Raw genomic sequence first — 27,577 nt, forward strand, 5'->3', positions numbered from 1 at the left:
GGTGCTGGCCCTAGCCTCCCCTACCCCATCTGGGGCAGCTTGCCCTGTGTCAGAGCATACGTGCAGGGGGTTTCCCTGGGGACAAGTAGCAGAGACACAAGTATGTGTCACTGATATTTTTTTCTGGTGAAACACACATTCCCCCTAGTAGGGATGCATCTTAGGTGTCTACTTGTGTGTGAAAAAACCCCAAACAAACCAGGTGCCAACTCAAAACCTTCACCTGTAGCTACTGATTTGAATTCACAATTAGGAAATTAAGGATACAAGGACTCAGATAAGCCAGGTAAAAGGGAGATTTCCTTGTGAAAATTTACTCCGCTCTTAACTCAGGGGTCAATCTTCAGTAGGTAAAACTTATCAAGACTTTGCTAAGCTTAATGGAACAGTGACAGTTTGCATCTTACATGTACCTGCACCTTTAGTAACAGCAAGGGCACAATGTTATGACTTCCTTTCCTTCCTCCAAAAGTATTGAACCAACATAAAGGAAAATGACAAAGGCTACAGCATTCAAATTCTATTATGAGCTGGTTGACTAGTATTTTGGAACAAAAAGAAAGATTATCCATAAAGAAATATAAAACACTCCAAAAACTGAAGGGTAAAGCACAATTAATCCATATAAATGATGGATATTCCCCTCTATTTTCTTGTTGTTAAAAAGAAGTCATTGCAATGCTGTAAGAAAAGGAGTTTTACATAAAAATACCAAGAAAGGATCAGCTTCACTCTGGAAGTTTAAATGCCAGGGAAACCATGGCTAGGGTGACTTATATTTTCACAGAATTAAATAACCCTAGTAATTGCTGATTTCTCCATCACATCACTTGCTTTGCTGTTGCTGTCCTTCATTAACATTTTGCAGGAACAACATAGAGTTTGGCTCTACCTGGCAAGTTCATCAATACAGTAGCTAGGGGCATTCAGTAGAGACTAGGGAAACATCCTTTACTAATAACTGTCCAATTGGAGACTTTTGGAGACTTAAGGAGACAAGGTTCTTTGGGTGAATCTGATATCTTTTATTAGACCAACATAAATAGTTGGGGAAAAAAAATTAAGCAAGCTTTTGGGAGACTTAAGGAGACTTTTGACCTGCTCTGTACTTATGTCAGAGAAAGGTAGTTAGCCATGCTAGTATAAAATGAGGCAGAGGGCAAGGCTGAGTAGCACCTTAAAGACTAGTTTAAAAAAGCGTGAGCTTTCATGGACAACAGCTTACTTCATCAGATGCTATGAATAGGTTTGCAGAAAGCAGAGGTTCTAAATAGAAGGGAATTTAAATACAAAGAATAGAGGAAGAGGGCCTCTCTAACCCAGTCTCTAAGGTGCCATCTTGCCCTGCCTTCAGCCAATGTTTATGTCACTTACTTCTGAGCATATTTCAGCTCTATAATATCTTCCATACAAATGTCATTTGGAGCCACTGTAGCTTTCTATTTATTTCATCAAGTATTTGTGGGTTAAAATTAATCTCTCTGTTCCTGGACATCTATTTACAGTTCATTTAAAGGAAAGCTGTCAATTAAATTCAGACACAATGGTTATTAAATAAGGAGAAATAACCACTGTTTTCTAAATATCCAACAAGGCCAAAATAAATTAAAGGAAAAAGCATTAACTATTATTGTTTCATGGCCTCCAGAAGACAAGGCAGGGTCCTGTGTTGTATTGCTCCCTCTTCTGGCAATGGGGCAGACAAAAAAGGGCAGGGAACAGCTGCAGGCAGACCTGGATAGGTTGGACAAGTGGGCAGAAAACAACAGGATGCAGTTCAACAAGGAGAAATGCAAAGTGCTGCACCTAGGGAGGAAAAATGTCCAGCACACCTACAGCCTAGGGAATGACCTGCTGGGTGGCACAGAGGTGGAAAGGGATCTTGGAGTCCTAGTGGACTCCAAGATGAACATGAGCCGGCAGTGTGACGAAGCCATCAAAAAAGCCAATGGCACTTTATCGTGCATCAGCAGATGCATGACGAATAGGTCCAAGGAGGTGATACTTCCCCTCTATCGGGCGCTGGTCAGACCACAGTTGGAGTACTGCATGCAATTCTGGGCGCCACGTTTCAAGAAGGATGCTGATAACCTGGAGAGGGTCCAGAGAAGGGCAACTCGTATGGTTAAGGGCCTGCAGACCAAGCCCTACGAGGAGAGACTAGAGAAACTGGACCTTTTCAGCCGCCGCAAGAGAAGGTTGAGAGGTGACCTTGTGGCTGCCTATAAGTTCATCACGGGGGCACAGAAGGGAATTGGTGAGGATTTATTCACCAAGGCGCCCCCGGGGGTTACAAGAAACAATGGCCACAAGCTAGCAGAGAGCAGATTTAGATTGGACATTAGGAAGAACTTCTTCACAATTAGAGTGGCCAAGGTCTGGAACGGTCTCCCAAGGGAGGTGGTGCTCTCCCCTACCCTGGGGGTCTTCAAGAGGAGGTTAGATGTGTATCTAGCTGGGGTCATCTAGACCCAGCACTCTTTCCTGCTTATGCAGGGGGTCGGACTCGATGATCTATTGAGGTCCCTTCCGACCCTAACATCTATGAATCTATGAAAAATGAACAGAACAAAACCCAATTTCCAAGTAATATTTACAGACAGTGATGCTTCCTAAGTGAACTAGGAGAGATATAGCAAGGTAACACTTTACAACTGTTGTCTTTGGTTCATTGCTCTTCTACAGACATTAAGAGCACATTTATCTATCATTTGTCTGACAATTAAAGAAACTGAAACTCTGGAGACTCACACTTAGTCACTCTTTTGGCAGCATTTTCTATCTTAAAAGTCAGTAAGTAAATCTACGTTCATAAACAAGGAGCATCAGAGAAAAGCAAGAAATAAGACTTCTGGGGAGAGTGGAGGAACAAAACAAAAATTGTCTTTATGAAAACATTTTAGCTTCTGAAAGCAAATACTGGCATTAAACTACCTTATAATGTTAGTATGACTGTTGAACACCACCCTGCTAACACTTACTTTTGGAAAACTAACTCCTAATATGGACGATGGCATTCAAGTCTATATAAATCTCTTAGAAATAACACTAATGCTATTTCTTCAAAAATAAATATGTTAAGGTTGCATGCTTTAATGTGGAAAAATCAGGTGATACAGCAGTACCTAGCAACCTTTCACAATGTGTAGGGACATTAAAGACAGAATTAGGGTACATTTGGTTAAATCTACAGGACAATATATTTAGGCTATGTAATTTGTGTGGAATCATATCCTTTTGTGGATCATGAAAGGTAGTAAAGTATACTCCACTTGGGCTAACAGACACAAGGACACCTTGTTGTCATATTTCTGTAACTGCAGAGTGTGTTCAAATCCCACAAAGGGCTTGGCTCAGCTTCTTAAGTTCTGATCATAACCCAATTTTAAATATCGCTAAATAACTACACACAACCAGCACTTCAGAGCTGTATTTTTTTAAAAAATACCATATTAGATTTATACATAGTTACTGTGGAGAAGAAAAAAAAAAGCTTTACATCATTTACTGCAGCTATCCAAAAATAATGTCAGAAATATGTTACTCTTACATGATGTACACTTCAGTGTTTCTTCTCATCAGCCTCCTCATATATTTGGATAGGGTTGACTACATTGTAGTTCCAACCCTCTCTTTATCTCACTACACATACTGCCCTGTTCAGAAAGCACACACTGGTTCCTGGAACTGAAAAACAGCTGACAAAGGCTTGTAGTAATAACGAACTCTAGACATCCTGAAAGTCAATCAGGACTTAAATTCAATTTCTAAAGAAAACACAGACATGGGAAAATGCTAAAAGCTGTACAGCTAATTCTTTCTTACTAGACCTAATAATACTAAGATACCCAGAGAGAAACAGCAGCTTGATGGCTCAGCAAAGTATTAAAAACAACTAATATCTAGTCTAAGACATGACTTATATGGCACCCAGCCCTAATAAATACCTTATATTTTGATCTACACTATATACACCTTGGCATTACTTTTAATGACTAATTGATCCCTTGTTGATAAGGAGGGAACAGGTTCATTAATTTTCTTGGCATGATCACTGAAAGGCAAGCTTCATATACACAGGCTGCAAATACCAATATCAAGCGGCTGGTCCAAAGTCCATTGAAGTCCATGGAAAAATATATACAGCAAAATGTGTACATACAAAATGTTCCTATGTGAAACTAGATAAGCTGCACATTAAGAAATTAAACGTATTAGTGTACCTCAAATATGTTTTAATTAAGCATTCCTTCTGGGATCTAATCCAGACTTAATGTATTTTTTTATTTCCTTTTCCAATTCTCCCATTGAAGTTAGTGCTAATTATTTCTGAAGAACTTCCCACAGCTATAAAGAGAAGATCCTATTTCACTTCATGTGTCAATTTTCTGTGCACTTGTCTAACCTCACTGTAGTTTATAGTGGATTACCTAAATATATAGAACTTAACCTCATAGGAATATCGTGCTGTTACTGTTGCAGACATAGGACAATATTTTGTCCTGTTTTATTTCAAAAAGAATATTAGCACCCTGATCTATAATGGTCTCTTCTGCAAGTACTTTCCTCTCATCCCCTTCCCTCTCCTGTTTTTCACTATGCTGTGCCTAGCTCCCTGTAATCAGAAACCTGAGGAAGAATGTATTGCATTCAAAAGCTTGTCTAACTTTATCCCAACGACATACTTGGTCCAATAAAAGATATCACCTAAAGAAATCCTTGCCCCTCACATCATTTCTGAACCATACCAGCTACAACATCATTCTTACTTTAAGTAAAGGTCGCTTTCAACTCAAGTATAATGCCTTAAATAATTGCAGATGAAGAGTTCCTGGTACTTCTACAATGTTTATATATGCAGATGTCTTTTTCTCCTCCATTGAAAGATAGTGTGTTTTCTAGGTAGGCCAAAGCACGAGGCTGATGCTTTAAAAGACTCTATGAACAGCAATCGGAGAGCATTTAAATGGTGCATTCACCCTAGAATGAGGTGCTCATGAGCAGGCATCCAGGTTTTCTGTTTCCCATGGAAAAATGGAGAAAACTACAGTTTTTACCCTTTAACAGAAGCAAATACGGATTTCTCATTTTACAGGATTTTGCAATTTGGCAAAGAGCTACACCCAGCAAGGGCCTGGGAGGGAGCGGAAGGAGGGTGGTAAGGAAGGGTGTGCCATGTGCATCTATATGTACATGGCCACCAGGCAGCCTGGAGAGCAGCTCCCACAGGTAAGTGGTGAGGGGCAGGGAATGAGGCCCCCATAGGGAGAAAGGGAGTTGGGCAGGGCTGGGGCTGGTGCTGCTGCCCAGCCAGGCAGTGCATGGGGCTTGGGGCTGAGGCCACAATGCACAGACGCAGGGCCCCAGTGAGGAGAAGGACAGAGCTATGGGTGGCTCATCTGGGGGGCATGGGGCCAGCTGTGTGCACTCCCAGGGGGAAGAGGGGATCCAGGCCCCCCAGATTTGGTGTGAGGCAGGGGCGGGTACAGGCTGCCTGCTGCAGGCTCAGACTCCTGCCCTGCTGCCCCCCCCCCCCCCCCCAGGTCCTCTACAGCCCCGTGGGTGTGACCCAACATTGCAGGGAACAGTGGGGCTGCACGGGGATCTCCTTGATGCTGCAAACTCCATGCTGCCCTGGCAATGCGACCCCTACCCGCGCAACAGCAATGAGCATGCAGGGGATACATCACCAGGGCAGTGCAGAGCTCACAATGCCAAGGAGATCCCTGCATGGCTGCTCTGTGCCCTGCAGCACCAGTTTGCACCCGATGGGCTGCAGAGGCCCCAGGGGAGGCAGCAGGACAGGAGCCTGAGCCTGCAATGAGAAGGCCATGCCCACCTCCCACAAATCTGGGGGTCCTGGGAGTATGCACAGCAGCAGGGAGCTGCCCCCCCACCTGAGTCTGCAGTAGTAGGGGGAGGTTGGGCTGTGCTCCATTCCATTGCAGCAGCCACCGCCTCCTCCCAGGGGCAGAGGGCTGTAGACCCAGGTCCCTGGCCCCATAGCTCTGGCAGCTGGGGCCCCCCCCTGGCAGGGCTGGGGTTGGCAGGGGGCTGTGGGTGAGTGTGATGGGCACCAGCAGGGCTGTGGGTGGGGAGCAAGGGGCATGAGCAGGGTCAGGGATGTTGTGGTGAGGAGTGCAGGGCCTTTCACTTTAATCATGTATTTTGGGGGTTTTATCAGAGAATTTGTGATTTTTTTTTTTTTTTATTAGGGCAAACCAGGCTCCTTGACTGCTCCTTGTTTTCTCCAAGAGGTACTGTTACTGGAAGTATTCCCATTGTAGAGATCTTGTGAAAGAAATGTCTTCCTAGTCACTCTGTACTTCTGTGTAGGAAGAAAGGAACAGCTGTCCTTGCCCAACAGCCTTTTTCAGGGACTACAAGTAGAGCAAAACCAATCCATAGCAATAGCCAGTACTTTCCACATGAGCTTTCAATTTAGATTAGCTTCTGCTTTTCGGGGCAAGATAAGGGAAATGACAAAGCAAATAAGCCTAAGGTTTCTAGACTCAACAGGCTAAATCTTTAAACCTTTGGCAGCAATGGCTTGCACTTATAGTTTTGCAAATGCAAAAGACAGAATTTATACATCTAATTACCTGCTTACTTGAACAAACTGTGCAGTAGACTTTCCATCTAACCAAATCCCAGAGACAAGGGCTGATCAATGGCAATATCTACCTAGTTCAAGACCACACTAACAATCAAACTCCCAGGACAAATAATATTGTTCTGCTCCATTTTGCTGTAGTCTGATGCAAGGTTGTAACTGAAGCTTTCTCAAATCATTATAAAACACTGAGGAAGTAGTCAATAGGACAATAGGAAGAAGTTAAAGAGGGAAGAGAACATTTAAACACTTTAGCTCCTCCAGGCAGTGACAAATGGCAATTCTTTTTTTTAAAGTTCCTGGTAGTACATTGTGCCTAGAAAATGTTCAACTGCTTTAAAATAACCTACCTTCAAAAACACACACACATAAAAAAACCCCCTGTAATTAACTGGGAGACCATTATAAACACCTAATCTTTGGAAGTCTAAATGCATATTATAATTAAGTCAGAGCAGATCTGCCAGTGACACTGAGTGAAGCAAAACACAGCTTTTGTATTTACTGTACCTCTCAGGATGTAGTTTTGGTAGTTCTGGTCAGCCTCAGCTCCCACTTTTATCAAGCAAGTCAAGCCCTCAGCCACAACAAACTCATGAACCAAATCCTTGTCATCCTGCCAGAAGAGGAAAAGGGGGGGGGAAAAAGGAGATACAACATTACAACTCAAAGATGAGAAAATGAACTGTCATAGAAATATAAGGAAAAATGTGTGACCTGCAGCTTTTACTTTCTTTCAAATGAATTAAGCAAGCATACTCCATACAGCATCACACAGGACATTTTAATCAGAATGAAATGTGTTCCTGCAAAACAGGGGAAAGCAGGCATTCACTTTTGAGCCAATTAAGGAAGATTGAGATTTTATGACAATGGCTCCTGATTTTGGTTGTTTCCTTTCTAATGGGCTGCATGCATACTACATAACACTACAATCTCATCAAAACTCATAAACAGACCTCCATTTGTGATCCCAAAAGTCCCCCTAGCAATATCAAATAGAATAGACCACCTGAATCTTGGCATGTTTTCAACTGAAGTTCATACACTGAGTGCCATAAAACTCATATCACAATATTTGTGGAATTCATTAGCCTTTCACTGGGAAATTAAAAGGTTAAATTTAACAATGGGGTTGCTGTTTTTTCTCCTACATCATCATAGAAAAGTCATGTGGAATTTAATAGAGAACATAAGAGAAGGTGACAGTTTTTAGTTTACTTACCTAAATATACCCAAAGCTGTTAGACACTTAATTGAGTACCACTAGATCAATTACCTGGCAGAGCATTACTAAATGTGAAACTGTTACGAGAACCTTGCTTCTCAATGAATGAAAAATGAGTATCGCCGGATGGTGTGTTACCTACCAATGATTATTAATTTATTTATTACAAATACTCATACATGTTCTCACAAAGTAACAGATGACTGATAGCAATCATTATCTTCACAAATGCAGTTGCCTTCAGGAAAATAGTGCCAAAATCTAAAATTAAAATAGATATGTAGTTTTGTTTGGACTGATTTGTTGCATCATTGACTGTCCACATTGACTTAAAAAATGGCAAAGCCATCTAAGATTTAGAAGTGTCTTTTATATTGACAAGGCACTTACAGGAGTCTGAATTTTCTACATTTGCTAGAGCAGTGATTCTCAACCAGGTGCCATGAGATCATTTTAAGGGTGTGGTTCAATATTAGCACTCCTAGGTGGGCAAATACCTACATGATTCACAAGATAAACCCAGAAATGTCAAATAGGAATCCATAAGCATTCTGATCTGTTGTGGTCTTTGCGAGTGTTTTGCAACAAAACAGTTGCTCTATTATTTTTCTGTAGTCAAAAAATGATGAAAGGTAAGAACTGGCATTTTCCAGTGTGTGCCTGGAGTATAATATGGGGTGCCTTGAGTCTAAAAGGGTTATGAACCACTGCACTAGACTGCAGACTTCTATAAATTTTAATTGTTCATTGTAAGTAGAATATCTACAAGCTGAAAAGATATTTTGGAGAAAATGTATGCAATGGTTATTCTTGAGGCAGCTGGAAACAATAGGAAAAAATTGTTATTAAGCAATGCAGGAAGAAGTGAAAGATATCAAACAAGACATTTTACTACATGATAAGAATTATTTATCCTATTGAAAAGGATAAAAAGGGGAAGCAAACAAAAGTCAGACCCTCATCCCCCAGTTCGTTCCATAAAGGCTTGGAAAAATAAATAATGGATTGGAAAATGTCTTTGGCTTCAAATTCTACTTTTCTGTGGCTTATAACTGTATTTTATTTTTTCCTTAAACAGTAAAAGCTGTGGTAAGAAAAACGTGTGATTTTAAATTTCAGAAACTACAGAGACAGTTACATTTGGTTCTTAATTTCAAGTATTAAACTATAGCCATAAGCACCAGACTTATTAAAGAGGACATACAAGTATTCTTTTCTTTCATATATGAATGATATTCTATCTTTATAAAGTATAATTGTAGTACTTTGGCATTATGTTTACTGCTGCGCAGTACTAGGACGGTGAGGACCAGCCACAAAACTGTACCACTGTGTGTATACTGAACACTTTTACTATAGTCTGACTTCTATTGCACAATGCTGGAGGTCGGAGTTTAAAGAAGCACATGCAGAGGCAACTTTTCAGCTTGTGGAAAATGTAATTTGCCTCAGTGGATCAAAGACTATATATACAAGATGAGGACCTCAACACACTTTTTGGGCCAGATGAGATATTGGTTCACATTAAACTCTCCTTGTGCCATTCCAGAAATGAAAAGAGGACTCAAAATTGTCCGAACGGAGTGACTGAGGATTTCCCAAGCATGGGGAAATCTTTGCCTGACACAAAGGCCATGCACAAGGACTTCTACAGCTATGGCCAGACCCCTACAAAGGAAGAACCCTCCAGATGTTTTTGGGAGCTCAAGGATAAAGCATGCAGAAGCCTGTCAATTCCCAGCCAGTGTCATGGGCCTTTGGAAGCCATTCGAAACTTAGCCTAAGAAGCTTGAGCTTGTTAATGCTACATCAAATGTTTCACATCAATGTTTTAAACAGGCATTACTAAAATCTGCATCCCAGGGCAAAGTGCCAAAAAAACCTACCCAAAATTTTATACCAGCTGTTACACTACCAAAATAAATCTTCCATAATCCATGCACTTTTATATCAACTGAAAAAAAAGGACACAAGATACAATGTATCCCAATAACTTAAATCCACATCTGGGTAGTGAAATAAAAGCAGCCCAATTATGAGTAGGTGTTGATTTAGTGCTATTAACTTTGCTTTATATAACTTATGAAAGGTGACTATGAAACTAACACTACCAAATATTTAAAATCATCATCTTACATGTCCTAAAAGGTACATTACAAAGATATCCTGAAGACAACATTCCCCTTACAGGGCAGGATGATGTTAATATTTAGGACATGAAATGTTATTTTATAACAACTCTTTGTAAAAATTGACTTTTTAATGGCAATTTCTTGGATCTATAATTTAATGCAAGACCTCATAGATACAAAGAACGGAGTAACCAGATTCTTACTGCTAACAGGAATTAGAACTGGAGTCAGTAAAATTGGCTAATAATTGTTTTTTCCAATAATCAATATATTTTGCTTAAAACATTATTTTATGCACACCTTTATAGAAATATTGATTAGAACAAGCTTTTCCTAAACAGTATGATTTTCAGTAACTTTGGGTTGACAGAAAAGCCATTCTGGGTGAACAGACCAGCACAACTGGAAATACTGAAAAAATAGAATAACTCTGATGCACTGTTTCTAGACTGTCTTTATAATTAAAAGACCTAAAATACCCTTTTTTAGAAGAGCTAGGACCCAAGAGATGCCAAAACATCTGATGCAAAAGGTACTGAAAACAATGGGACTTCTGTGAATTCATTAAGCCCAAATTCAGGCCCTCAAAAAGTGAAGAGAAGATTTTCAGTAGCCCAAAAGGCATTTAGTAGCCTATCTCCTATTGGCTTTCAGTGGTGGCTGGACAATTAAATACCACTCATACACTTACTATCCCCACTCTAAATCTTTAACAGAATGGACACAAACTTGTTGTTTCATGATTGTCTGTAAACAGTGCTATGGTAGAACGGCAAAACTATACTTATCTTTCTTTTCAACATAGTTTGGCATGTTTTTTCTGAAAAGAAGCCCCTTTAAAATCCAATTAAGAAAGTTCCCCCCTCCCCCCCAAACATTATCTAAAGAGCTGCGTTCGTAAATGACTACACTGTAGATTCACTTTGACTGAAGTGAGATATAAAACATTAGAACTGCAGAGGAAATGAAGGGGACGAGGAAACTTTAACCTGACTACTTTGAAAGGCACTGAATAAACAAGCTTGATTTTTTAACAGAGGCTTTTAAGGTATTCCTTTATCCAATAAAAGGAAGAAAGACGGTGCAATGAAGCAGAGTATAAACACATCATACCCTAGACATAAATTTGCACTCTGTACGTTATCTGTTTCATCATGTGTATATGATGTGAGGAAATAAGCAAACATCTGGAATGTGAAAAGAAAGATGAAAGGAATCCAAATCCACATATCCTAAATGGAAAGGAGAATGTTTACATCATTTCTGTACTAGGGCAATCTTCTCAGACCCATTAACTTACTGACTTGCCAAGTTTGGTGACCTAAAGAATAAAGGCTATTCTAACACTGGTAATTGGTTCAGGGTTTCCTGAAAAAGAACACTCATTGTACAGATTATAGAGTCCCACCAAAGCATGACAATGATGTGTGCAAGTAGCTGCAGCATGTGTGTGATAACAGCTAACAGGGGGAAGGGGAAGTTGCTTTGTGGTAAGGAAATGGAGTTTTCCAGTAATATTGCTAAGATTTATGACCCCTTAATCAGTAGGCATTAAAGTACTGATGAGAAAAGCAGTCAAATCTCTATAAAACCACTCTTAAAGCTCCTACCACCATAAAGATAGTGCTGTGACACAGAGACCAACTACTTAGGGACTTTATGAAAAGATACTGGTGACCTTGTCAGATAAATGTATTTTAAATACCCATTAAGGAGTTTGGGAAAGATAAGCCCTAGAAGAAGGAGGCATTTGGAAGGGGGAGGGAAAGGGGGCAGGAAAAGAAATGTATGTACTTTGCTTAATAAAACATTACTCCCAATAAGCTATGAAATAGAACCTTGTATATTTTTAAACTGGCAAGTTTAAAACTTTGCTTGGTAAATCAGTGGCCAGCAAAATGCAAAATACAAATATTTACAAGCTGCTATACTTAAACCTTTCCAAAGCCTGGTATTTCTATGTTTTAAAAAACTATAATTTTATTTCATCCTAGAAAAGGTCTAGATTCAAGGGTAGATTTTTTCTTTGAAACTATCTCCCAGAAAAACAGAGTGCAGGAAATTTTAAAAATGGCTTTAGTAAGCACCAAGAACGGTATTCTGAATATTGGGGACACAGACTTAGTTATATACTAATCATATTCTAATCTGCACATACATACATAGTTTTGCTTTACATAGCTAACAGCAGTGTATTAGATGCTTCTCTCTCATGGGAGTTTACAAAATGATTGTCTGAGAGTTGTCCTGACTGAAACTGATTTTCATACTTTTCTTTATGCTGGAATATCTGCCATAATCCTATCATTACCTTAAAGATTTCTATATTTATAAGCATCTTATCTCATTGTATTACAAAGCTACGTGTCTCATCATTTGCATAAGGCTGGATTATGTAAACAAGGAACCATAGGGCAGTTAGCCTGTACTTCATGTGACATTAAATAAGGAGGCAGCACTCAACTAGAGTATATTGCAACCATTTATTCTGGAAGTGACAGAGGCATGGGCATCTGTGTGGAGGTCAGTATTTGAAAGGAAAGATAGCAACCTCCTTGCCTACCACTAACTGGAGTTGGAGGACAGGGGCAGAGTTTTGACTAGTCTTTACAGGACAGACCTCTATTTGTAGCCCAAACCTTAACTGCTGATGGATTTCTGATGTGATGTGCTTTCTGCTGATGAAAGCACATCTGATGAGAGAACTGTTGATGTGATCTCTGTGGGAAGAGATCCATGCTTTTCCCTTCCTGTGACTGTGCAATACCTGAATGAAAGTGTAAAACACAGATCAGGATTAAGATTTTAATCCTCCTTCCCCCTCTCTTTTACAGGACAAAAATCTTCAATTCCTTCATTTATGTCTGAATGTCAGATACATCCCCATTATTCCTTAACAAAATATCACATTGTTTTTAACATTCCTCATACAATGTTACATGATATGACCTGATACAATTTGGGGACAAGAGACAGACTCATGGACATATGTCAGTGCAAAACGTTTACTGCAAACCCTCTGAAATGCATCAATACACAGCCCTACACCAAAGCAATGGCCTTCAGACAGTACTCTCCAGCAGCTGCTATTTTTGAGGGCAGATGCAAAATAATCACTATCCTTGTTAATCAAAACTAGTTTTGTAGGTGCTCATCAGACATCTGCTGGATTAGCTAGGCTGTTCATTGAAGCCTGTGAGAAATCCCAGCATAAAATCCTGTTGTCTCGGTTTTCCTTCATGGTGGTGAACTGCAGTCAGGGACAGATGGCCAAAAGATGACCAGCAGAGGGATGTTGGCACTAGCCCAATATATATATGGAATAGTTAAAAATCATAGATGGGTCTCTACAAGTGTGAGTCTACTCTGAAAGTTTACCTCCTAAAGGTCTTCCTGAGATCATATGTTTGTGCTCCATGAGTTACACTTGGGTCAAAATTCATCAGCGTCCAGGTAAAAAAAATGGGTTTTCCTTGCCACCTGCCCTGCAAAGGCATGCTAGGATCAGAAAATTGTGCTAGATTTAGGATAGTTAAGAGTTGAGGCTTATGAATTTCTCATTATGGACTGTCAGTTCTAAGAGGACAGGAAAATACTGATCGAGAAGGGGAAAAACACAAGCCAGAAAGCACAGTACACAAAATAGTATAAATTAAGGCTTTTACAAGAATAACATTTTCTTCCCAGAGATAAGTAAGGAATATTTGGTACCTAGCCTCTTGTCATTTTCAATGTGAGAACTGAAATACTGAAGCAAAACAAGGTACCACTGTCCATTTTATTGGGGAAAGACTCCTGTAGCAGCATACAAATAAAGACAGATTGGCAGGATCTAGTCTAATAATATAGGGCCAGATTTTCTGCCCTGTTTTGCCTCCCTTTTCCACTTTGGGTGGCACAAAGGGAACAGAAAGCATTATGGATCTCCCATTTTTGTGACTTCTGGCTTTGGGGAACTCCAATGCTATAGAACTGGCACTGGTGACTCTTGTATGACCTCCTGTTTGGAGAGCCAAAGGAGGAGATATGACCAAAATGCTGGGGAAGAGCTCCCTTGAGTACACAGACAGACAGCATAGTTTAGAACAACCTCTATGCTGCTCTGATTTAAGCCAAGGACATTAGGGAATCGGCAATCATTTCCTTGGCCTACCTCTCAACCGTACAGATCAGAATGGTGCCCATGATCTTTTAAGATATATGACAGAACTGTCTGCACAGGCATGATTCTTTGTAAAGGGTCATATGTGGTCCTAAAGCACTTTGTACCAAACCTGCTAAATTTGCTAACAAAACAATTACTCCCATCAACTTTGCCACAGCAGTAAACAAGTAGAGAAATATATATTGTGTTCTACTCTGTATCTCATATTATAGATAGAAATTCCAGCTAATTTCTGAGCCCTAACTCCTTCTTTTTTTAACTGGATACGTACCAGGCTGTATTTTTTTAGATTATTATTAACTTGTAACAATCATAATTAGAAAATCATATTTTGACTTTCTAAATGAGCAAGTCTGATCAGGAAATGGCTGAGGGAGTATACATATTGACCACCAATTTATAATTTATAGTTATTTATGCTTGCTTTAAATTGCAGATACAGTCTCTGAATTGTAAAATTATTTGTGTAATTAAAATATGTAAGTGCTATTCCAGAAATACTCCATGTTATTTAGTTAAGCAATCACTGTTTGGTTTATTTTGTTTTGGGTAGCTTTTTAAGCTACATCATGGAGAACAAATACTTCTACTGAGAATTCTTTAAAGTTCTAGGAGGTGGGCATTGGTGGCAAGAGGGCAAGTGAAGGCTGTGCATACACAGCCCTGCTTACCCTAACTAGGGACAGACATGCAAAAAGCTGGAGCCTGAATTGATTAAATCTTTGCAGGTTAGTCTAACCTGCCTAGATTGAACTGGTTTGTAACAGCACAGACGTTCCCTCTGAACTGAGGAGCTGTGGGTACATGCCTGTAGTTGTGCAGGCCAGGCACCAGGGAGTGCTAGAGCATGCTTTCAGCTGCAGGGAAGCAGTGACAGCAAGGCATGGAGGTCGTGGTGGGCAGACCCGGCTGCGGTCCCCTGGGGTAGAGGGGAGATTAACCCTCCTCCCTGCCCTCTCTGCTTCAGGGACTATGGACGCCTGCTGCTGCAGCAGCGAAGTGGGAGTGCCCACCAGAGCCAGCTCGGGTCCCTACAGATGGGACAGGGAGGGGGAAATTAAACCTTTCTCTGGCTAGAACCCTGCCCCTGCCTGTCCCTGCTCCAGCTGGGAAGCAGAGGGGCAAGGCCAGCCCTTCTTGGCTGGAGCAGAGAGCCCAGAACAGAGAGCAAACCGGGATGCTGGGGGGCTGGTTTAAATTAAACTAGGAAGGTGTCTGGGACAGACATTGCAAAAAATGGTTTAAGCCAAACAAGTTAAATCTGATACTACATTCAACCAGGTTTATCTCAAACCGGTTTCAGCCATTTGAAACTGGTTTATGTGCACGGATGTGTGTTTATGTGTTCTGTTACAGGTTTAAACCAATTTCTGATCATTTAAACCAGGTTATTTGTAATGTCTGTCCCTAGCCCCTGTGGCTGCCTGGCCTGCCAGCAGATAGGACCCATCACAGCAGCTGGCCCTACAGGAAGAACCAGACTAAAACAACCAGACTTCAAGCCTAAACTTCAGTCAGGTTCTGAAGGGCACTGGCATGGAGACAGCAGTACTAGGATGAGACACAGAAGATGTCTAGGCACATGCTGACATTCACTCCCTGCTGATAAGTGACCAGCTGCTTATAACTCTCTGCAAGCCTCAATACTTCACGCTACTGGTTTTGGCATTCTGTGCCCTCCTACCCATTTACTATCTCTTCTTATTTCATAGCTCTATTATCTTCACCTCTCTCCCCCCTTCTCATCTTATAATAAATACAACGTTAAAACATGACATGTTTATTATTGCCACTTTCTTTTTATATGACAGTCCCTTTTTCTTATTTGTCTATGAAGCCGCAGCAGACAAACAGAAGTTTGATCTAGCATAATTTACCTCCAATGTCTTCCTTTGCAAGTAAACAGGTGCTATATTTGTAGAAGAGGTAAGCCAGCTGTAATGGGAGACGTGTTCCACATTCTTAGCAATCATTCAGAAAAATCTTACCCAATAGCATCAATTCCTTTGTACTTCACTGCAATGAGCCAATCTGGCTAGGTATAAAACACGTAATGCCAACAATTTTCTCTCTCAGGCTTTCAAGCATCTTCAGAACATTTCTAACGCCAGCCAGTGATACACTCTGACATTAAAGTAAAAAAGACCAGATCTTTTATTGCCAAGTCACAGCATTTCAGCTAAACCAAACTATGGCTGAGTATGCATATCTTCACATAAGGGAGAGGGCACTGAAATTTGCTGAAAAGTTAAATATTTGATTTATAGCCATTAATCCCCTATATCTGTTTCCCCCTTTAGAACGTAGAATACATACAACTGTTTCTTGTTTCAGGGACAATTTTTGAACTGCATTATGGAAATACCACTTAAACAAATATAAAACATTGTGGTTATCTCCTGTCAACCAAATGCAGAACTAAATACAATTCTTGTTCATTTGTATATTCTGAAAGGAACCATAAATTAATAGCTGTTAATTGAGGCAAATGTAGTGATTTTTCATGAATGTCATGGAAAAGTCATGAAAACATCGAGAAAGAATGCAGGCTTGAATCCCAAGAATCTTAAAATGGAAGAAAGCAATTAAGATATCTAATACTGATCACAGATTAGCATCTATTCACTGTAGCCAGGTATTTCAGCTTCTCAAATGGAGTTTTTCAGTGACCTGCTCTTACAACAGGTAAGTGTGTGTTTACGCCATTGTAAAGTGAGCCAAATCAAACATGCAGTTCACCACAATTCCCATAACATATGTATGCTAAGAGCAATACTTGATTCCTTTTGTAGAACAACTCCACTGAAATTAATAGGCTTTTTCTTATTGATTTCAGTGGAGCTACTCCTTGTATTTTAAAATGAATGGGCAATTGGCTTTATGTTGTAACTCCTACTTCTTCCTTCTGTCAAACTGACAGTTGCTACAAAATAATTTCATTCAAAAAGCATAAAAGAGAATCCCTTAAAACACAGGTTGGTAAGGAATGTTAATTCCTGGGACAGCAAACCATACAGTATTTAAAAGCGTCACATTACTGTCCAAAAAGATACAATATAAACTCAGTAGATAGCATACAAAAATAGACATCCTATGCCACAGTTTCAATTCCAAGACATATGAACATCAGATAAAGAAGAAACAGTGTCTTGTAGGGGGGTTGTGCTACCCCCAGTGTTTTTGTATCAGTTGAAAAGAAAGTGCTCCACTTATTTGAAAATTTTTTACAGTGTGAGATCTGATGGATCTTCCTAAACATCAGTATCAGTTGACAACCATAAGACAGACACTGGATTTAAACTTAGCTAAAACTTGGGGTGATACAACCTGTAAGTCAATGGCAATATCTGAATGGAAAAATGAAACCTGTCTCTCCCAAAGTTTGCTGAAGATGAATATGCAAACTCTGGCCTATGAGGTTAGGAAGCCATGCTTGAATCAGGAGCCCTGCTAAGCATTTTAGTTCTTAAAAGGAAGAGCTGGCAGTACAAGTTGCATGCCATGACAGAGATCCCTAAATCAAATGTCACACACTTCAGTCCCTAAGGAGTCATCAATCATTCTGAGAAGAGTAGAAGGAGTAGTCTCTTTGACATACCTCCTTCCTCAGATCAATGAAGCAAACAGAGAATACTCCTTCCACTCTTCTAAGAATGATTGATGACTCCTTCGAGGCTCAAGTGTGTGACACTTTATTTCATTCACTGATAAGGCTGTGTGCCTCTGAACACCTTCTAGTTAATGTTTTCAGGAGTCTGCGATATCTGATTTTCTAACATTTTAAACAAAGCTCCATTGTGATATGATTAATGAAGTTGTGACAACAGGAAAAAATACAAAAGCAGATTTTTAACTGGCCATTTATTATGTTGCCCCATTTTGTGATCACATAATCAAATAATTATCTATATTACCCAAAGGATGATAGTACGGCATCTCCCAGATTTGCAGAATGCCATTGTAGCAGGCCAGTTCTTATTGGAAAACATTATTCCATATTAATACTTTATACAAAGGTACCTTCCCCATTCCCTTTTAATAAGATTAAAGCACATAAGAGGATGGGAAAAGCTGCTGGTTCCTTAGAGAAATGACATACTGAGATTTACAAAATGTATCTGTTTTAATTTTCTTCTTTTCTTTTTGTTGGATGTATTTACATTTTGAAATAATGCAATTAGTATCATATTAAACAGCAGTCTAACCATCAAATACATTTTTAATTTGGTGGTTCTAAAGTATATTTGTTTATTAGTTCTTAAATTATATGTATATATATTTTCTTTTTGGTAGTATTTTGGAAATTAAAAAAAAATCCCTTTAATACCAGGCAACATAGGTATCGTATTGTATGCATTTTTTCTGCCTTTCAGAGAGAGACAACTATATACGTTCAATACGTACGTATACACACATATGTGACACACAATTTTTTAAAATAAATCCAGTATTTTAAATGGAATACTTTTTTCTTCCATTTTCAAATTATAGTTGTAAACCATCTTGTCACTATGTGGTAAATGACTTAGTAGGCCAGATTATACTCATCTTTAAATATGTGGACATTTTGTCACTGGGGCATGAATGAAATCCATTAGTGCTTCTTAGGAGTCACAGAAAAGTCTATATGTACATAAATCAAGTGTGGCAAGATTAAACCTATTATTTTATTTTCTACATCTACATTAATCATCCATTAATTTAGAGCCAAATTCTCATATTCTTCCTCTTGTTGAATACTGCTTTTATTTACCACACAACTGTACTTGTAAAATAAGGAACTAATAAATCATAATTACAGTATTCCAATCATGATTTTATTTGTGGACTGTAAACAACAACAACAACATTTTAGAGGAATAAGAATGATAAATATTATTATTTTAGAAAGATAACTCTCCCACTCCTAAATCCTTTTCATGAACCCAGCCTATCATTTATTACTACATCCAACAAGATAAAAAGATCCTGAAATGAAGACTTTATGCTGCAGACCCTCTCTCAATCTCTTTACAGAGCTACAGTATATCAAAAAGACTTCTATGACTAAAATTATGTTTCTATAAAATCTTCCAGCTCTATTTAGGCTTAACTTTTCTATACAATTATTTTAATTTACATATTTTTCTTCATTAAAAATAGACATTTCCTCTTTTTTAACAGAAGTTGAGGAAAACATCTTGCATCTTCTATTTGTTAGTTCTTATAGATTCATAGCTGTTAGGGTCAGAACGGATCTCAGTAGGTCATCGAGTCCGACCCCCCTGCCCTAGGCAGGAAAGAGTGTTGGGTCAGATGACCCCAGCTAGATGCTTGCCCAGTCTCCTCTTGAAGACCCCCTGGGTAGGGGAAAGCACCACCTCCCTTGGGAGCCCATTCCAGATTTGGGCAACCCTTACTGTGAAGAAGTTCTTTCTAATGTCCAACATAAATCTGCTCTCCGTCAATTTGTAGCCATTGCTCCTAGTTATTCCAGGGGGTGCCCTAGTAAATAGAACATCTCCTATTCCCTGCTGCCCTCCCCTGATGAATTTATAGGCAGCCACAAGATCGCCTCTCAGACTTCTCTTGCAAAGGCTGAAGAGATTTAGGTCCCTCAGACTCTCCTCATAGCACCTTGCCTGCAGGGCTCTGACCATATGAGTGGCCCTCCTCTGAACTCTCTCAAGATTCTCTGCATCCCTCTTGAAGTGTGATGCCCAAAACTGGATGTAGTACTCCAACTGCAGCCTGACCAGTGCTGCATAGAGGGGAAGCATCACATCCCTGGACCTGTTTGTCATGCATCTGCTAATGCATGATAAAGTGTGGTTAGCCTTGTTGATCACTTTGTCACATTGATGACTCATGTTCATCTTGGAGTCAACTATGACTCCAAGATCCCTTTCCACTCCTGTGCTGCTGAGAAGGTCATCCCCCAGCTTGTAAAGGTGTTGGGTGGTTCTTTTTGCCCAGGTGCAGCACTTTGCACTTGTTTTGTTGAACTGCATCCGATTTCATTCTACCCATTTTTCCAACCTGTCCAGATCCACCTGGATTTGTTCCCTACCCTCTGGTATGTTAACTTTGCCCCATAATTTGGTATTATCTATGAACTTGGACAGAAAGCTCTCCACGCCCTCGTCCAAGTCACTGATGAAGACATTGAATAGCACCGGTCCAAGGACCAAGACTTGCGGGACTCCACTGCCCACATCTTTCCAGGTCGATGTTGACCCGTCCACCACCACTTTCTGGGTGCGACCCCTAAGCCAATTTGCCACCCACCTGACTGTGTAATCATCTGCATCACAGCCTGTCAGTTTATTTATGAGAACAGAATGAGATACCGCATCGAAGGCCTTCTTAAAGTCTAGGTAGATGACATCTACCTCAACTCCTACGTGTAAGCATTTTGTGACCTGGTCATAAAAAGAAACTTAGTTAGTCAGGCAGGATCTATCTGCAATGAATCCATGCTGATTTCCTTTCAGCATTATTTCCCCTGTTGGGCTCCCACAAATGTGATCCTTAATGATTTTTTCCAGAGTTTTCCCAAGGATAGAGGTGAGACTAACTGGCCTACAGTTTCCCAGTTCCTCCCTCCTCCCCTTCTTGAAAATAGGGACCACATTGGCCTTATTGGCCAATAGTTGACTCCAAGATGAACATGAGTCGTCAATGTGACAAAGTGATCAACGAGGCTAACTGCACTTTATCATGCATTAGCAGATGCATGACAAACAGGTCCAGGTATGTGATGCTTCTCCTCTATGCAGTCCTCTGGGACCTGACCAGAGCATCATGAATGCTCGAACAGCCATGCCAGTGGCTCTGCTATGAAAATGGTCAATTCCTTTAGCACCTTTGGATGAAGTTCATCCAAGCCCACTGATTTGAACACATCCAGCCCCTCCAAGTGCCCCTCCACTAAGTCTGCACTAACAGTTGGTGGGCTGGTGTCCATCCTGTGTCTATCTATGAACCAACTGGGAGATTTGTCTTGGTCTGTGTCTAGGAATACAAATGCAAAGAACTCATTGAAGAGCTCAGTTTTGTCCCCCCTCTCTGTCACCAATTGCCCTAATTTGTCCTTTAGGGGTCCTATGCTACCCAGCACCTTCCTTTTGCTTCCTATATACCTGAAGAAGGTCTTTTTGTTGTCCTTAATTTTTGTTGCCAGCCTAAATTCTAATCCTGCTTTGGCCTTCCTAAATGATTCCCTGCAAGTGAGAGCCAGGGAGGTATACTCCTCCTTGGTACCTACCCCATATTTCCACAGCCTGTATACCTTTTTCTTTGCCCTTAGGCTTTCCTAGACTTCCCTGTTCAGCCAAGAGGGCTTCTTGGCCCCTTTGCCCCCTTTTATGCACAATGGGATTGTCTCCTTCTGCACCCATAGGATCACTTCCTTGAGGAACAACCACCCTTCCTGGACCCCCATTCTACCAATGCTCGTGAGCTTTAATACCTCATTAACATGTTTTACCTCTTCTCAAAACATTTTACAGACGCTCTTGGAAAAATCATTGTTTTCATTCATTGCGAGGGAAGTCTTTTCCCTTGCATTTTCCAGTTTGGTGACACACTGCTTCAAATATTCAAACATGTACCCTCTCTCTGTCAAGCTGTATTTTCCCTCAGCCCTCCCACCAACATGCCACAAACTTAAACTATAATTTAGTTCCTAGAGTACAGGACATGAGGATTCTTCCTAGATCACCTTCACTTAGCAATTCCCCATAAATCGTCTGGTGTCATGGACAGCTCCTAAATTCCTCTTTGGAACACATACATTAGGAAGCAGGAAATCCAAATTCTCCTTTGAAACACTTTATTACACTATCAGGCTGGCTTACTCAAAATGCAAAATTAATCTCTGATTTAACTACTTACACTTAGTCTAACTTTTGATCAATTAAAAAAAATAGGATAATCTCTTCCTGTCTTAAACTACAAAGAAGTGTCAAAGTTTGCAACAAAAAGTATAAAAAGTCAGGAAAACACCAGTATTAAAACAACTTCTGTAACCTGTATCTGAGCCCCTAGACCTAGAGACCATGACAAAGTCTTCATAATCACTAGCTTTTCTACCTGCCACATTCAGTATATAGAACATATATACCAAATATCTGGGGTTGAATCAGGGATTATATAAAGGAGTCTATGGGAACCCTGTTTTCTTTATTGTTGAAGTTGGAAGATGGTGTAGGGGGATTAAAGAAGTGAACAGTAGGTAACACGATGGACAACAAAACCATCCTGGAGAACAAGAGTTGAGGCCTTCCTCTGCCAGAGATTCTGTTTATGCTTGGCAAGTTGCTTAAAAACAAACTTTTTAGCAAGAAGTCACTCCGGGTGTTCATGTTGAGATGTCAGGGTCCAATCTGCAAAAGTGATGACCATTTACTAGTAAATAGGTCTGCCAGATCTAAATTAGGGGTTGCACAGGTCATCTTGTTGGAAAAATTCCAAGTAAAATATTTTTTCAAAGTACCTGCAGATAAGTGAAAATCATAACATTTCAAGGAGTCATGGTTTCACAGTGGTGCCATGGTGAACCTCCTTCATTTCCTTTCAGCTTTCCACCTGACTCTGTAGCATCCCATTTGGCAGGCTCATGCAGAACACTGGCTTCTAGGGTTGTGGGTCCAAGGCAGACAAGCACTTGGAACAACAACCTGGGGACAAATAAATTAGCTCAGCTTTGGCTCTGAAACAGCCACTCAGCCAGGCAAACTGCCCCAGAACTGGACCTCCATTCCATTTGAGAGAGCCTGAAAAATTTGGAGGTTTTGTCGTGAACCTGAACAAAAAATAAAAATCCTTCAAGAAATGGAATCTCTTTCTCCACCCGGTTCTATTGCCAGAAGCCATCTTTTCACTTGGGAGGGCATAACTTTGAAGCTTTAAGGATGTTGTTTTCATTTTTTGGTAAATTTCTAAGACCCCTTCTACATTTTACAGGTATTGCACAATTAACTGGTTAATTGTGGACTTAACTGAGACCAGCTACATGCGTAAAGTACCTATTATGCCATTAAAAGGCCCAACCAGCTATAAAGTTAAACCTCAAAAATGTGTATTAACTTTATAGCTAGTTGCTTTCCAGGTTTACTTTGCATGTGTAGCAGGATCTGCAGGCTCCCAGCACAGCCAGGACTGGGAGTCCTGCAACTGCAGGACTCTTCATCATAGCAGTAACCCAATGTGGGGCGCCACCACCACTGAGACAGAGTCTCACAGCTGAGGGATTCTTGGTCCTGGCACAGTGGGGTGCTGCATTAATTACAAGTCCGGTCAGTTAAAGGACTTCTGGCTGCAGGAGCTTTTTAGTTGCTGGTACAGGGGGAGCCCAGGATAGCAATGGCATGATAGGAGGTGTGATTGTGTTGATCACGCTTCAGATCCTATAGCGCCTTTACCTGAACATCTAGAGGGGCCCTAAGTGATAGAAAGCCAACCAAACAACAACAAATTTTCATTGAGCTTTGTCCACATGTTGACCTCCAGGCAGTTAGCTGTCAGCTAAAATTAAATTTGTTATCTTGGGGTCCATTTTAAGCTCTAGGCATGAATGTGTCCTTATGGTCACAGACTCTTCTAGCCAGTTTCCCCAATTCTAACTCATTGTGGTCCATCCACTCAAAATCTGTTCCATTCCTGGTCTTGCCTCTTTCCCACTCCTGGCTCCCATTCTAGGCCATTACAGTTCCCATGCCTCATGCTTTTCATTTCAGTCCCACTTTTCTTGAGTAACAATTCCTAAGCTTCTTCAGTATGCTCCATCCCCCTGTCACCTGTATGCATGGCCATGCAGGAGCAGTTCCCCCTTCCCTTCCCCCTCACCCAATTTATTTATCTCTAGCCACCCTGAACTTTTTGCTGTCCCTCTAGACTGCCCTCCACCAATGTGCCACATTTCCACTGGTTTCCAACTGCAATATCCATCCTCTGGATCTCCAGCACATCTGAACCTCTCACCCCAAACCCAGCTTCTCCTTCTAGTTTCTTTGTCCATTCAGTTCTTCTTTTCTTGTATCCTGGCTCCTTGTTACAGGCATCTCCCTCCCTCCCTAACTCTTTTTAAATAAACCTTATGGCTCTCATTCTTAGTTTCCTTCCCATTAAATCCCAGTCTTCCCTTGTCTATTTATCTCTGTTGCCACCACTGATGCTTGTATACACTGCAAACACACTGAGGGCTGGGTTCTACTTCCTGAACCATCTATCCTGATATGGCTGAATGAGGGGATGAATTACTTAGTTCAGTCCAGGTGGTCTCTGGATCAAATCATTCATAACCACTCTGAACTCCTTCAAACTGATCTCTATTTTTGCACACTAAACACACTTCTCAGCTGCATCTACATGAGACACTAACTGCACAGTAGCCCTATACTACTGCACAGTAGCGCCTCATGGCAACAACTGTGATGTGATGCTACTGTGCAGTATTAGCTTACTGAGTATTAGGCTACTGAGCAGTAGCATCACAAACAAGACAACTGTCTATGCAGTAAGTCAAGTTACTGTGCAGTCAGCACTTCATGTAGATTGGCCCTCATATTTCAAAAAACATCTTGTCTGGTCCGTTCCCCACTGACCATCCCCAGTCACCAACATGTTCCCAATAAAATTCCCTCTCAGTTTTAGAGAGATAACCACTTCCTCCAATAAAACTCAATTCTCTGTCAACAAGCCCCCTTTTAATTTTAGGGAGTGGTATTCCTTCTTTCCAATGAAAACATCTTGCTCCGTTAGCCAGTCTCCTGTGGTGGTGCGTTCCACAGCTGAAACTTGAAAAGGCATTGTCTTTCCCTGCCTCTAGCCCATTTAACATCTAGGAGCAGACTGGACCATCTCAGATTAAGCAGCTTATACTTAGCGTGTACAAACTACATTTTTCAAAAGTTTATTATTTGACCAAGGTCAATTTTTAGACAGACAGCAAAAGAATGTGTATCCCTAAAACAAATATCACCTTGTTCCCAAATTTCAAAATTACAGCTTAAAGACACAGGGAACTTTTAAAAGAAAGTGCCACCAATTTTTATTTATATAACATGAACAAAATATTCTCAAAAATGACTGAACTACTTTAGCCCTGGGGCACCTGATGTCAGATTCTACTCTGCCTATTAGGTGCGTAAGTGGACTTACATACCTAAGTGTCCAGACTGTTCAAGTCCCCAAAAATTCATTAATACATCTACTTTTGTAACACACTGCCATTTTACCCCTAATACTGATTCAGGAAAAATAACACAGCGATAAATGGCATGGCGATGTGTTGGTAATGTAGTCATTTACCTGAAATATTTGTTTCAAAGAGAAAAGTGCACGTCTCAGCTCCCGTCCATTGGAGTTATAGAGTTTTTCTGAAATAAAGAACAGCAAATAATATTAATGGAACTGCCAGCATGACTAATGAGTGATAAATTTAAGAGGAAGGGTAGCAATGTCCATTTTCTAAAGAAAACTTTCAAAAGATTTCATTCAACCTGATCCTTCCTTCCTAAATACAGCACTTGCCTATCAAACAGCACAAACAAGACAGATAGTTGTCCATGACCTTGGTGAAATTTCCAATGATGAGTTACTGTAACTTCAGGAAAGGTTGGAAGAAAAGTAAGATTATGAGTACCTTTCAAGTGCAACTGAGGAATCTCTAACTTCCTTTCCTATTTAAAAAAGATGCAGTTTTCTTGGACAGTACTGCATTAACAAGAATGAAGACTCAAGTCCTCTGTGGGCGCATCTACAGGTGTGCTTTAATGTGCAGTAGCCTATTTTGCTGCACATTAAAGCATCACATAAAAAACCATGACATTACACTACTGCACAGTAAAATAGGCTACTGAGCATTAAGCATCACTTGAAAACTGTGTGCATTCATTACTGCATGTTAAGGCAACCTAATGTACATTTGTTTAGTGTCTCACATTGGAGGTACTGAATTTAATGCATATTGGGAAAAGTATATTAATTCACATATGGACATGCCCTGTTTGTCCACTCAGGAAAGACTCCACGGTACCTACACTCTTAGTTTCCCTACACTGCTTCATTAATGATCCTTCATCCTGTTCTGGAAGGATTATTTTTACAGAGTTAGAATGGACATTAGTTTTCATACCTATTCACCCTTTTACCACTGTTCTGCAATAAGTGTACCGAGGTAGTGCTTACTGTTTACATATATTATATATGAAAGCTTCAGTGTGGAGATGATTAAAATACCTCACCTAGATGTCTCATTTCCAAAAATTACTGAAAAAAGCAACTGGTAATGAGTTGAGTTCACTACCAATCCCAGTCTGCATGTGAAGCAATTTAAAAAAAAAGGAAAGAAAAAAAGTGTCCATCATCAGTCCTTGGCCACTCAATCTCCTACTTGCTATTTTCCTGGCAATTCCTTTCTCTAACTGCAGTGCATGTGATGACTGTCAATGCCAGAAGTAGCCAGACAGTTTGTTCTCAGCATATGTCAAAACAAGGTTTTACTCTCAGGAAAATGTATTTTAGTTTCTTTCTAAGAAATTTAGGAGAGACATTTTCACCAACTAGTCTTACTATATATTATGTAGTTTGTTCTCCCAATAATGTACAGTTGTAGAAAACAGTAAAAAGTTAGAAAATGTTATAAGGGTTTATGAGTACTGAATGTATTCTGAAGGCAAATGAAGAAGAGGAAACAGTGCTCAATGCAGTGGCCCATTGTGATCCCATAGCCTCACCTATAAGCAGCCCCAAGGGGACCAGCCTGAAAAGAATGGGTGGAAAGGATGCTTGTCAGATGACATGTTTGAGGCTAGAGTGACTGTAGCACGTGGATGTTCCCACATGACAAATCAACTTGCTATCAGCTGTTGTGATGTGCAGAAATAAACCTTTCCTCCCCACTTCCCCTACCTATTTTTGTACTGTAAGTATTGTACAAAAATAAATCATAATTTTCTTTCAGCTCTCTCAGAAGGAGAAAGACAATGGGCATTTGAGGATTTACATTTTTAACTGGATTAAGCACTTGTCCCCAATAGTCTCATCCAATCAGAAAGTAAAACTGGAGTAATAATTTTGTTCCTCTCTAACAGGCTTTGTTTTCATAGACAGAACATGTAGATCTGGCTTGACTATTACTCTTGGTTCTCGTACTTGTACAGTTTATGAATTCCTGACAGAGCACAGGAGGACAGGGTTTCACTTAAAACCATAAACTGAGATGCACTCTTTAATTACTCCAGCTTAAAAAAAATGTACTGGCGCATGCAAGCACATCTCTTGGCTGGATAAAGAGGAGTCTTGTCAGGAAAGCTTAAAGAATAATGGGGCAGGAGGAGTATTAAGACCTGGTTTGTTGACTTCATGTGCTACAGCACGCAACTACTTTTCTGTGAAAGAAATCTCCATCTGGCATTCATTACAACTAATTTCCCTCCATTCATTTAAGTCACTGG

The 27,577-nt window shown here is 40.2% G+C and overlaps 1 protein-coding gene across 5 annotated transcripts in view; it reads right to left on the reverse strand.

Moving 5' to 3' along the window:
• Positions 1-27,577, reverse strand: part of FHOD3 (formin homology 2 domain containing 3) — a 645,457-nt gene that overhangs the window by 292,662 nt on the left and 325,218 nt on the right. For all 5 annotated transcript variants that reach the window (XM_059728584.1, XM_019479159.2, XM_014611417.3 and 2 more), the window contains 2 exons: positions 25,431-25,498; positions 7,124-7,229 (listed from right to left, as the gene is read on the reverse strand). In XM_059728584.1, the coding sequence (XP_059584567.1) occupies positions 7,124-7,229; positions 25,431-25,498 (174 nt within the window). The remainder of the gene's footprint in view (positions 1-7,123; positions 7,230-25,430; positions 25,499-27,577) is intronic.

The sequence above is a fragment of the Alligator mississippiensis genome, chromosome 5 (assembly GCF_030867095.1).
Source record: "Alligator mississippiensis isolate rAllMis1 chromosome 5, rAllMis1, whole genome shotgun sequence".
Classification (NCBI taxonomy): domain Eukaryota; kingdom Metazoa; phylum Chordata; order Crocodylia; family Alligatoridae; genus Alligator; species Alligator mississippiensis.